The sequence below is a fragment of the Equus przewalskii genome, chromosome 4 (genome assembly GCF_037783145.1).
Source record: "Equus przewalskii isolate Varuska chromosome 4, EquPr2, whole genome shotgun sequence".
In the NCBI taxonomy this organism is placed as follows: domain Eukaryota; kingdom Metazoa; phylum Chordata; class Mammalia; order Perissodactyla; family Equidae; genus Equus; species Equus przewalskii.
The window spans coordinates 63,418,929-63,431,585 of record NC_091834.1 but is presented as its reverse complement, the minus strand read 5'-3'; the positions used below and the strand labels follow the sequence as shown (position 1 = coordinate 63,431,585).

Below are 12,657 nucleotides of genomic sequence, written 5' to 3'. Positions count from 1 at the left end.
CCAGTGCTGGGAATTTCAATGCCCTCTCCTTAAGTACTGGTAGAAGCCCAAATTAGCACAACCTTTTTGAAAGTAAGTTAGCTAAAACTATCAAAATGTAAAAAGTACATGTCCTGTGACCTAACAATCCACTCCCAAGCATTTATCCAATACTTGCAGACATGCCCAAGGAGGTTCTCTGATGCTGGAAGTTACTAAAAGCAAAAACAAAAGCAAAACTAAAAACAACCTAAATCTCCGTTATTTCTATTAATAGGAAAATGGTTGGCTAAAGTATGGTACATCCATACTGCACAATGGTCCAAAGTCCAAGGCTGTAAATAAGAATGCTCTCCATCTTTACATACTGAAAAGAATTCCAAGAGGAGCCAATCAATTTTTTTTAAGGGCAAGGCATAGTACACTGTGTCTAATATGCACATATTTGTGTAAAAATAATTACATAACCATGAAAATTTTCTTAAAGAATACACAAAAACTCTTGATAAAAGTTATCTTTAAATAATCTAGTGGAACTAAGAGCTCGGGTTTACCCTTTTAGTACTGTTTGAATTATTTTCCCATATTAATGTTATTTTCACAACTTAAAATTTCACAATTTAAAAAATGTTTATATTGGGGCCTGCCCAGTGGCGTAGTGGTTAAGTTCACACGCTCAGTTTCAGCAGCCCAGGGTTCACGGTTTGGATCCCAGCCATGGACCTACACACCATTCATCAAGCCATGCTGTGGCAGCATCCCGCATAAAATAGAGGAAGATTGGCAACAGATGTTAGCCCAGGGCTAATCTTCCTCACCAAAAAAGAAAAAATTATAGTGCATGATGACATATTATGATCAACTGACAGAGATCCTAAATAAATAAGAAACATAAATAATATTTATGCACATATTTGTGTGTGTATATGCACATATATACATATGATAGACTACTGGCTGCCCACTTAACATCCATTCTTCCCCACTCCTTCTTTGTGGCAGATCCCTAATTCTGTTGAGGCATTCACCTTCTCAAAGTCACTGAATTGGTCAAATCCAATCATGGTGATTCCATTCCCCTGACCATTTGTTGTTTTACACATGAGCAAGGGGCTTAACCCTGGCAGATAGGAGGTAAGGGAAGTTGGGAGTGGGGAGTGCTGGCACATGCTTCTGGGAAAGCTATTCCTCCCTAATAAAAGGGGAGACTTGGGAGAAATAGCTCTCTTCTTCCCTGGATATCATATTTGCACATAATGCCTGGAACCGCTGAAATCAGCCTGTGACCCTGAGAGGAAACATCGCACACACACTGAGGATGGCTAACTGAAAATACAGAAAGCACTTGGACGTTGCCACATGAATCAGCTGTCTCACAAAGAGAAGAACTGCCTACAATTGCCATCAGGCATGCCCACCAATACTGCACTATTTAGAAAAGGAATTTCCAAAACTTAGTGAGAATACAAAACACTGCTCATTGCCCACCCAATAACCATTCTTCAGTTCTTATTTACTTAAAGAAGCCCAATTTTATTCTAAGCAACAAAGTGCTCAGCTAAAACACAAAATTTCCCAGTCTCTTTTGCAGCTTAGAGTGGCCAGTGAGATATGAGCAGAAGCTGCTTAGGGTGTGGCTTCCAGGAAAGATCCTTAAGGAGGCTGACTCAGCTGCAGATGTGAAGGCAGGAGTTCCAGAAGCCATCCTGGACCAATAGATGGCCTTGAGAGAGAAGGAATTGGAGTCCCTGATGACAATGGAACTGCCAGACCAACCCTGGACTGCCCATTGCTGGACTTCTTTTCCATGAGAAAGAAATGAACTTCGGCCTTGTTTAAGCCACCTTATTTGGGTATTCTGTTATATGCAGCCAGACATAACCCTCAACAACACACCTCCCCACAAGGTCACCAAGTACAAATGTTTCTCATACTCAATGGTACAGTCAATTTAGTTATCCTAGACATATTTCAAATGAGGTGCAGACTATCATTTATATGCCCACGTCTTAGTGCTCGCCTTTCTCTCCTGAAGACCCACCGTGTGGGAATCTATCTCAACATCATACCCACTCCTTCACACCCACTCCAAGTAGAGAACATGATCAACTGTCTAAATCATAAGGAAACTCTGTCTTTGAAAGTGCCTACTGACAGATCTTGTTGACTACTGGTAACAGAAATGCTATGCAGGATTCACACTAATGAATTGAGTATGAAAAGCCTCAAAATCCATGAGCCATACAGAAATTATTACTATAATTTCATGCTTAGAACATACATTCCTCATGTAACTTACACACATAAAATCAGCTTCAAAAACACTTTTATTACAGTAGATAATATACACCATGTGTACAACGAAATGTACTCTTTAAATCGGCTTTAAATTTTGCTGCAACACTTGCTTTGAAGGAATAAAAAAAGCTTTAAGTACTGAACATAACCCACAAGACTGTGAACTTTTTTTGCAAGTTAAAGTCTCTGTACTAAAATAAGTGGCATTTAAATGAATAGAGGTCATCAAAAAGTTCAGAGTTTTAACTTCTCATAATTTTCTGTAATGAAAAATGATTTGGTGCTTTTATATAATTACAGGTATTTTAATAAACAAATACATCACGATTTTATAAGGGTAGAGAATACTAAATTTTTTTTCATATCTAGTAATGGAGTATTTTAAAAGTCTATCTTTCTTAAAAGTTTCTCTTTGTTTCTTTTTTAGGATAAAACCAAATGATGGTGGCATAGAAGGGGCAGGGAACTTCAGACATAAGCTAAAATTTGAGGTTATATAAATAATGAACTTTGCACCCCAATCTGTGGGTACATCCCTAGCTTAATTAGCAGTTGTTTCAAGATACACAGAAGGATCAAGGTAATGACAAGTAAAGCAGCCTAACTCTTCTCACCCAAGGGCATCACCATGGCCACCAAAAAATAACTTTTAGCTCTAAGGGATTTTTCTCAGAAATGTTTTAGACAATGAAGTATTAATCAAGATATAACCAGCGCATTGTTTTTTGGGAAAAGCAGAAATCTTGCGTGTGTGTGTGTGCGTGTGTGTCTTGGGAAAGACACAAAATTTGGAGTGAAAAGCCACATTAAGGTTATTTAATGAACTGTTTCCCAATTACATTTTTAAATGACAAAATGACACATAATTAAATGAATCCCCAAAACACTAGCATCAAAAATGGAAAATTGTATATTGCGATATGACACATCTAGTGTTAACCATTCTCCACTTGACAGGGGGGTATTGACAACAAATAGGTTTTTAAGTAATGGAGGTACTTAAAAAAACCCTAAGTTTCACTGGTTTACTTTCAAAACTTTCTAAGAGAATGTGTGACGCCAAAGCATAATGATTTTATTTTAATATTCATATTTTTAAAATATATTATCTAAATTCCTCTGAATCTGTCTTGGTAACATAGACTCAAAACTACATAAATCTAATAAAGTGATTGGAGCAGGAGTAAGATTGGCTCTGCTGTTTTGGTTGGCTTTTGATGCTCTGCTTCTTTTATTATTCCTACTTGTTTTAACATTTCTTTTATGTGAAAATAGTCCATATTTTTTCTCATTAAAAAAATACTTTTACCTGACCCTGAGAAGGGAATGTAAAGTAATGCTTTTCACATGTCCAACTCAAACTGCAGGATTGGTGTTTTGTTTCTCCTTTTAATTTACAATAAAATTATACCCTTGTGAATCCCAAAGTAAGATAATATTGAGTTATTCAAAACTCAGGAACTGAAAAATCATCAGCCTCTGAGTCATTAGAAATCAGCATACCGCAGGCTACACTCCATTTGGACGGCTAATTAACTACAAACATAAATTACATCGCTAAGCTGCAAATGACTACATTTTTAGCAACAAAGTGGTAACTCATGCACTGTTTTGGTTTCTTTTAAAAGAAGCAACTAAAATTTTTTCAGGGCTATTACAAGTTCATAAATGACCATTCTACAATTTAATGCTCTTCTCAAGGCCTGAAACCACTAGCCAAAGAAGTACTTATTCCTTTCTTGGAGTTTAAAGAAAAAAACTAATAGCACTATCCCTGAAACAAAAGCATTATCTTAAATAGGTCATATTTCTCAGAAGCTATAAAATGCAAATTAAGGACAAAGACAGTGTACTAAGGAGCAACACTGTTTTTACAAATATGACTTTCAGCCTGGGGGGTGGTTAACTAACAGGTACAAAACATTATCCATAAACAAAACGATATGAATTTTACAATGAATACTAAAATCAAACAATAAAAAGCTGCACATGAGATACCTTGTGATTTGTTAACATCTTTGATGATTTTCTGCAGTTCTTTCAATTCTATATCAAGTTCGTCATAGTTTAGTTCTCTAGATTCAACTTTTGGAGCTTGGAACAAAGAAGGGTCTGTTCCCAGGTATGAACACTGCAAGTGACCATCATCACTCAGAGTGACTATCACTCCCTTTAAATCCCTACAATAAGGAAGAGAGAATGAAGCAATTAAAATTTGAAGTGGATTTTGACTTGACCAACTACATTTTTTATTTAATTCATCTTCAACATACCATTAAGAAAACGGCTATATGGTTTAGCTATTTCTAAAGTTTTATATCAAAGACTCAGTTCAAATGTTTCAAACATGATTTATATTTATAGAAGTACTCCCAATGTTATAATTCATTACAGGAGGGAAAAAGCTTAACAACTGTGACAATAGCTGCCACTTTGGGGGACCTAACCACATGGCAAATCCTGCTCTAGGAGCTTTTCAAGCACAGTAGCATTTAATCTTCACTCCAGCCACCACTTGGCAGAGTCATAATAAGCATGTGAACAACACTGTGGAGCTACAGTGGATGGAGAGCTGGGCTGCTGCCTGGTGAAGACCAGGGTTGAGGCACAGGAGCAAAGATAGGACAATCCGGGGCAATGGCAATGAAGGTTCGTAGAGTAAGCCCTGGGAGGCCATGAAGAGAAATGCGCACCCTACGCTTTTCCTTTTCCTTCTCCCTAACTTTGGGATTCACGTCTGCCCTCTTTCCCCAGGTCCACCCACCATGGATGGCTTCCTTCACACACAATCCTACTCAAGTAGTTTTCTGGTCTGTTTACTCTTTCCCTTCACTCTTCAATAGAAGTTTTCCATTTTCTCATTAAGTAGCTCTTTCTCCATCATTCATCCTGATTATGTCTTTTCCACTCCATCCTTTCACTCTTCCTTCTCTCTTCCTTCTCTCTGTTTTACTGTAGAAACTAGCCATAATATATATTATAGATAATTGTAGCATACCATTTTTAAAAATAAAAGTTGTAAGTTTTACTGAAGTTGCTATAAAAAGTAAAGATGAACACTATTTGCTTCCTCCTCAGCTTGCCCAGAAGAAAAAAATTCAACATTGTCAGAAGTCATTTTGAGCTGATACATAATAAATTTATGTTTCCTAGTAGCCTTTGATTTAAAAAAAAAAAAGCAGGGGGTAGGGATTCCAACCCTGTTCTAAAGATTAAATATTAATCAAAAATAACAGAAAATTTGAGAGAGAAAAGACCTTGAAAAAAATAGTGCTATTTATCTGAAGAAAAAGAGATAGGGCATATAAGGGTCAAGGCCTTATTCAGAATGAATAAGAATTTTTAAAACTCCCCAATTTTGGGTCATGGCAAGTGGTCACCTCATTAATCGAAAAGCCCAACTTGGTTGACAGTAGATAGTACCATTGCTCAATCCTTCCCATAAGGTAGCCACCAGGATCCACTTTACCACCTGCCTTCAACACAACATTCCTAGACAAACTTTCTCCAGGGCTTAGGCACAGTCACTACCCCATAATCCTGCGGTGTGGCTTCAGAGAAATAAACATAGATTGATATCACTGATTCAACAGCTAAAGATCTAGACCAGGAGTCAGGGAACTAGCGTTCTAGCTCTGACTCTGCCCCTATATAGAGAAGTCTTAGGGAAGTCTTCCTAAATGTTCTTTCTCTCTAAAATGAGAAGATGAGATTAGATGATCTCAAAGGTCTTTAAGTTTTATGAATAGGTTCTGTCAATCTAGCTCAGAAAATAAATACTCCCAAAATATAATTATTTTCCTAAAATAAAGTGTGAAAAGTGACCCCATAGTACCTCTGGGCTTGACTCTTTTTTTGCAGGGAAGCGAAGCCACCTAGTGGCCATGGAAATCCTAACTTCCAGCTCTGACAAGACCGTTTCCAAGAGGGTAAATCTCTGTTCCCTCTGAGTTGTGACTGTAATCTGTTCCCCATTCCATCCAGCCCCACCAAGGTCTGGGAACCCAGTGAGTCTCCAGGAAACTCTAGGACGCTAAAGGGCAGATGTTTGGCTGGCTTCTCAGAGAATGTAGCGATCATTGGTTCTTTGAGTCCAGAAGGGTATTTCCATTTCATCTTCACCCTTTGAGTGGCCTATAATATAGGAAACCTAACATGACCCACTACAAGTATCCCTCACTATCCAAATTTATTTGGTCTTTGAGTTGTATGGCTTATTATTGAATCAGTTTCATTCTACCATTTTAGAGAGCAAATAGCAACAATTGAGACACAAGGGATTTATCTAAAATTTATCTGAACCTATTAAGTTTCTGAGTTCAGAGAGGAAGAGTTTGAGTAGTCGTATATACATATATTTCTTCAGACTTTCAAAAGAAAATTCTTTATTGGTGCTTGAGGTGTCCAAACATAAAAGGGAGGAGCCAGGGTCTTCAGCACTGAAAGCACTTACCAAATGTCACCAGAATGTCTTGACAATAAATTACAAACTTTAAGTAATTTACTTTTTATTGTCAATAGCATCAGAGCCATGGCATATAATTTAGATCAAATAACAGAAATGTAGACTATAGATAAATTCATTTAACATTGCATAAATACATGCAATAAAACCTGGAATAACATGGAATAAAACCAAAGGAACACTAAGACAAGCTCTAACACATCAAGAATACATCAGTGGAATTTCTATCTAAAACATCTATGATGGGACAGGCACTTTGACTCAGACCTATAGCACTGCTTAGTAAATAAGAAATGTCATCACTTGGTATCTTAATCCAAAGGAAAATTTTTTAAATATATACATATTGTTCCTAAAGTTAAGCCCAATTTAAGTATAAAGAGGAAAAGAAAATCACAATCAAGATTTTTTTTAAATCTTTTCCTTAAAAAACATTATTTAACAATATTGTCCATGTGAGTTGATGCGTAAATTCTGTGAATGACAGAATTTTATGCTGGAAGAAGGCATCAAGTAAACCAAGTATTACGTACTCTATTACTTACATCTTTAAAGTAGAATTAGCATTGTCAAAATTAAGGTCTCTAGATTATTACTGGTCCTTAAAGCATATCAGATAAGCCAAGGCACCAGAATAATGTATTTCATGAAGAATCAAGGTCAAAGACATTATATTCCTAGGACACATAACAATTTTGTGATTTTAGAAATGGGGCACGAAATTAAACAATAGAATTTGCTCAGGAATCTGAAAGTAATTGTTTCATCACTCAGTAAACATATCCCTGCCTTAACAATACATTCAAACAAAATTCCAGATGGGTTTTAAATGTTAAATTTAAAAATATGAAACTGTAAAAATATTTATCTGCCCGTGGGATAGAAAGAACTTTTGCTGCAAGAAAGCAACAGAGAAACTACAAAGGAAAGGATCTCTACATTAAACCACAAAAAACGTTTTAAACTTGTTATATGCTTTAAAAAACAACATGGTAAAAAGAACAAAAGACAAACAAACTGGGAAAATATTGGCAACCAACATAAAATACATAATTTAAGCTGAACCATGTGAAGTCGTGGATATTCAATTGTTTTTTACCTGTAAAAAGAATTTTATATGTTTCATCTAATATGTAAAGAACTCTTACAAATCAATGAAAATAAGATTATATCCCAAAAGGAAAAGGTCAAAGGTACAATTCTCATATAGTCATAAACAGATGAAAAAAATTTCAAAATCAAAGAAATATATGTTTTTAAAACTATTTTTAAAAAGCTGTATTTGATTATTTAATATCTCAAACTAGCAAAAATTGTATTTAACAATCAGTCTTGCTGTCAGAGAAGGTACATGGAAATAGAAACTATCATACACTTTCAACGGAAATGTAAATTTGTTAAAAATTCTTTTAGATAACATTTTAGAAATGTATATGTCAAAAGCCTTAAAAATGCTCATTGCCTTTTACACAGTAATCTACTTCCACAGTTATTAAGGTAATTTAGAAACAAACCAAATGATAAGAAAAAGGGGAAATATTTTTTTAAATCATGACACATCCATAATAGAATGTTTAGGAGCCATTAAAAATCATCTTACAAAACATATGCTATCAAAAAAAAAGCAGAAAAAGAAATATTTAGTGTAAAAACAAAATACAATATGGCATATACATTGTATTCTAATTTTATAAGAATATAGGTATATGAAACACAAATTAGGAAAAAAATTACCTAAATGCTAATAGAATGGTTACTATCTCTGGTTAGTGAGATTATGAGCTATTTTTATGTTTTATAGTTACAAAATAAGATTAAAAAGAAAATTATTTTCGGGGCCGGCCCGGTGGCGCAGCGGTTAAGTTCGCACGTTCCGCTTCTCGGCGGCCCGGGGTTCGCTGGTTCGGATCCCGGGTGCGGACATGGCACTGCTTGGCAGCCATGCTGTGGTAGGCGTCCCACGTATAAACTAGAGGAAGATGGGCACGGACGTTAGCTCAGAGCCAGGCTTCCTCAGCAAAAAGAGGAGGACTGGCAGTAGTTAGCTGAGGGCTAATCTTCCTCCAAAAAAAAAAACAAAACAAAAAAAGAAAATTATTTTCTTTTTTTAAGAAAAAAATATATTCCATTTTCCATCCCCAAAGACTAAATTTGAATCAGCAATTAGAGGTTAAATGATCCGTGGAATTAAAACTTTCATCTAGTTTTCTTTTTCTGATAAGGCCAATCTACAAAATGTGCAACTTGAAAGTATTTGAAATACAGCTCACAAGAGATAGAAAAGGAATAGTTTCTTTTATTTGCTAATACAATAGAACAAACAAATAATAATTTTAAAAACATATGAAAAGAACATGCACTGAATCTAATGATCTCTTATCCAGCCATATTTTATGCAAAATAGAAATATTTTAAGTTAGAAAGTTGTCAAAGTCTGGGTTTTATTAGTATATAAAGACATCAAAGAAATCTTAAAAACTTAAATACTATTTATTGCAGCCAACTTTTATTCTGCCTCAGTAAGAAGCACATGATATAAAGGCACTTCCCTTTAAGCACAGCAGGCAGAATCCGTGCGGGCAGTCCCTTCTCAGCTCCAAGAGGCTGGACTTGGTCCCCTGAACATATTTTGAGTCACTTCATCATCATTCACTTAAAACATGTTTACTGAGCATCTGCTATACAACACTTCAAAGGCAAATAAGATGTGGTACTTGCCCCATAAAAAACTGTGGTCTAGTTGTAAAGGGAAGCTTGTTTTTTCAAAAACAAATAGCAATTGCAATATAAAATGGCAGATGCTATAGCACAGTAGGAAGAGAGTACAGTGACCGTGCACAAGACAGCAGAACAAGCTTCACAGGACATAGGACACAGAAGCTGGATCCTGATCTACAAGTAGATCCTCAGAAATTTTTTTAAAAAAATGGATCGACTCAAGGCAGAGGACTTTGGCCTTGGTGCACTCATTCAGTCTCAGGACTTTAAGTCCCTCTTTTGTGTCAGCTCCCATGTTTACAGCTCCAGACAGACCTCTCTCCCAAAGTACAGCCATGTACATCCAGCAGCCTACTTGATATCTCCACTTGGAAAGTCAACAGACATCTAAAACTGAACGATGCTACAACTGAATTCCTGATTTTGGCTCCTCTCCAACTCAAACCTGTCCCTCCTGCAGCCTTTTGTATCTCCAAGACAAGGAGGTATATGAACCATTCAGTGAAATAAAGAAACCCAGAGTAGCTGGAACAAAAAAAGTTCAGAGAGAGATTAGACCACTCTAGGGGGGAGTGGTTAACACAGTAAGTCCAGGTGAGGGAAGGTGGTGGGCCAGAAAAGGATGATGGGAATGGAGAGAAGGGGATAGATCAAAACATTTAGGAGGTATTATCACATCTCATTTAATCCTCTCCTCAATAACCTTATGAGGAAAAAGCACTGCCTTGGGGCAAACCTGGTGGCATAGTGGTTAAGTTCTCACACTCTGCTTTGGCGGCCTGCGGTTCACAGGTTCGGATCCCAGGCACAGACCTACAAATCACTCATCAAGCCACACTGTGGCAGTGTCCCACATACAAAGCAGAGGAAGACTGGCACGCATTTTAGTTGAGGGCGAAGCTTCCTCAAGCAAAAAGTGGAAGAGTGGCAATAGATGTTAGCTCAGGGCCAATGTTCCTCACCAAAAAAAAGAAGAAGAAAAGGTACTGCCTCCACTTTACCAAAAAAAAGAATGAAACCTAGAGAAGAGAAAATAATAGATTATGGTTACCAGGAGATAATAAGCAGAGCTGCAGAAAGCTGCAGGCTTTCTGGCTTCAGATCTGAAACTTCCTACTACCCCACAGCTGCCCTCAGAAGGCAGTAAATGACTCTTCATACAAAATGATTTTTTTAGACTAGACTATATTTAGAAAATATAAAATGCTAAGGAACAGAATCAGTTTACATTTAACTGAATTGTACTTTAAATAAACTACAGAAGGGTTTTTTTTTCCCAGTATTATTCTAAGCACAATGCCTAAGTATTCAAGAATCAAATATGTAAAATAAAAGAGAAAAGGAAGAGACCAATACTACATAAAACGTCATGTGAATGATATTTGCCTTTAATCTACAAAGTGAAATACAAAATGATTATGGCCATTTCCCCATGTTGATATAAAATTACCTGACATACCTGTTTGGAATTCAGTAGTAAAGGCATATTTCATAGCCATTTAGAAGTTGCTATTGTCAGTAGGTTCCAACTCTATACATTTAGAAAATATTTTAAATCTCTTTTGATGAGAGTTATCAATTGTTAAAATTATCTGAGTTATCAAGTAGATTAACAAGCATCTAGAGAATCTAACAGGGATGTGGCTTTCTGTTAGTTCTTGTGAAGACTAGTATGTCTTAAACAAAAGATAAGTAACTTTCATGTTGGAAATACCTCAAATTAGAATTGCTCTTATGGTTAAACCAGCTTTGGATTCTTTAGTGCCTTTACCAAACTAACCCTGAATCAGAAAACAAAAAGCAGGGATGCACAATTTTGTTCTAGTCTCTTTTTAATGTACTATTTACCTCTGATGTCTCGACTATATTTCATTCACACGTCATTCACTCATTCATTCATTCATCAGATATTTTCAAACACCAATTATATGCAGGATGCCATCTGAAGTGCTACAAAGCATTCACAGATAAATTAAAATCAGAAACTAGCTCAAAGAGATTGTAGCCCCCAAAAAGAATAAGACATGCACCTTGATAAGTGAAACATGGGGTAGATGACAAAAGTTCCGTAAGATAAGCATAAAGTACTTTCATATTCAGGAGTAGGAATGTCATTTCTAGCCAGACGGATCACGGAAATTTGAACAGTGGAAGCAAAAGCTTAAGCTGGACACTGAAATACAGTTTGTTCTTCAAAGATTGTTTCCGAAACTGAATTAATGCATATGTGATAATTAAGCACGGAAATGATGTCAATAGAACTTTGAAGTTGGTTCATACTCAGTTTTTTTCCAATACCTGTATGTTTGAACCTCCAAGCAGCAGCAGGAAAATACAGTTCATGACTGTATACAATGGACCATCACGCCATTGCTCTTTGCGGCCCAGTGTGCATATGTGTCCTGGATTGAAAGTGCCTCTTACCTGGTTCTCATGATCAATGTGTATTTTGCTCTTGTCTCCTCAACCCTTCGTTCAAGCTACCTTCACCTTTCTATTTAAAAGTGGAGTCCTATTTTCTTATGATTGTTATTAGGGTTTAGTTTTTCCCTTTTTTGTTTGTTTGGTGGTTTTTGCTTTGTTTTGTTTACTTTTTTGGTACTCCAAATATAAAGTTGTATAAATTTTAAGTAAGTCGTCTCCAGGATAATTTATTTTTTAAAATCTTCTTACGGTTGATTTATAATTTATTATATTATAACATAAATATCTAATATGTGAGCCTTTTTTATCTGAGGGTAGGTGTGGAGGACATGAGAGAATAAAAGCACGAAGGGAGAAAAGCTTAGACTCTGTTTGAGAAAGAACAAGAAGCCTAGATACAAAACGCAGTAGATTAAAAAAAAGAGAAAAGAGACTATTGGTAACAAAGCTATCTAAAGATCTTAGGCTTTACTCTATGTAATTGTGGAACCAGTGAAGACTTCTGAGCTAGTGATTGACATGAGCAGAAACATGCTTTAAAAAAACGTATCCTAAAAGACTCAATGTTGGGGCCAGCCCCATGGCCAAGTGATTGAGTTTGCATGCTCCACTTCAGCGGCCCGGGGTTTCACCGGTTCCGACCCTGGGTGCGGAAGTTGCACCACTCGTCAGGCCATGCTGAGGCAGCATCCCACATAGCACAACCAGAAGGATGTACACCTAAAATATACAACAATGTACTGGGGGACTTTGGGGAGAAGAAGAAGAAGGAA

The 12,657-nt window shown here is 36.4% G+C and overlaps 1 protein-coding gene across 7 annotated transcripts in view; it reads right to left on the bottom strand.

Moving 5' to 3' along the window:
* The window catches only part of BBS9 (Bardet-Biedl syndrome 9), a 422,371-nt gene that overhangs the window by 254,245 nt on the left and 155,469 nt on the right, over positions 1-12,657 (bottom strand). For all 7 annotated transcript variants that reach the window (XR_011539202.1, XR_011539203.1, XM_070616207.1 and 4 more), the window contains one exon: positions 4,276-4,457. Coding sequence is in view for 5 of the 7 variants with exons in the window: in XM_070616207.1 (XP_070472308.1) it covers positions 4,276-4,457 (182 nt within the window). In the remaining 2 variants the exon portion in view is untranslated. The remainder of the gene's footprint in view (positions 1-4,275; positions 4,458-12,657) is intronic.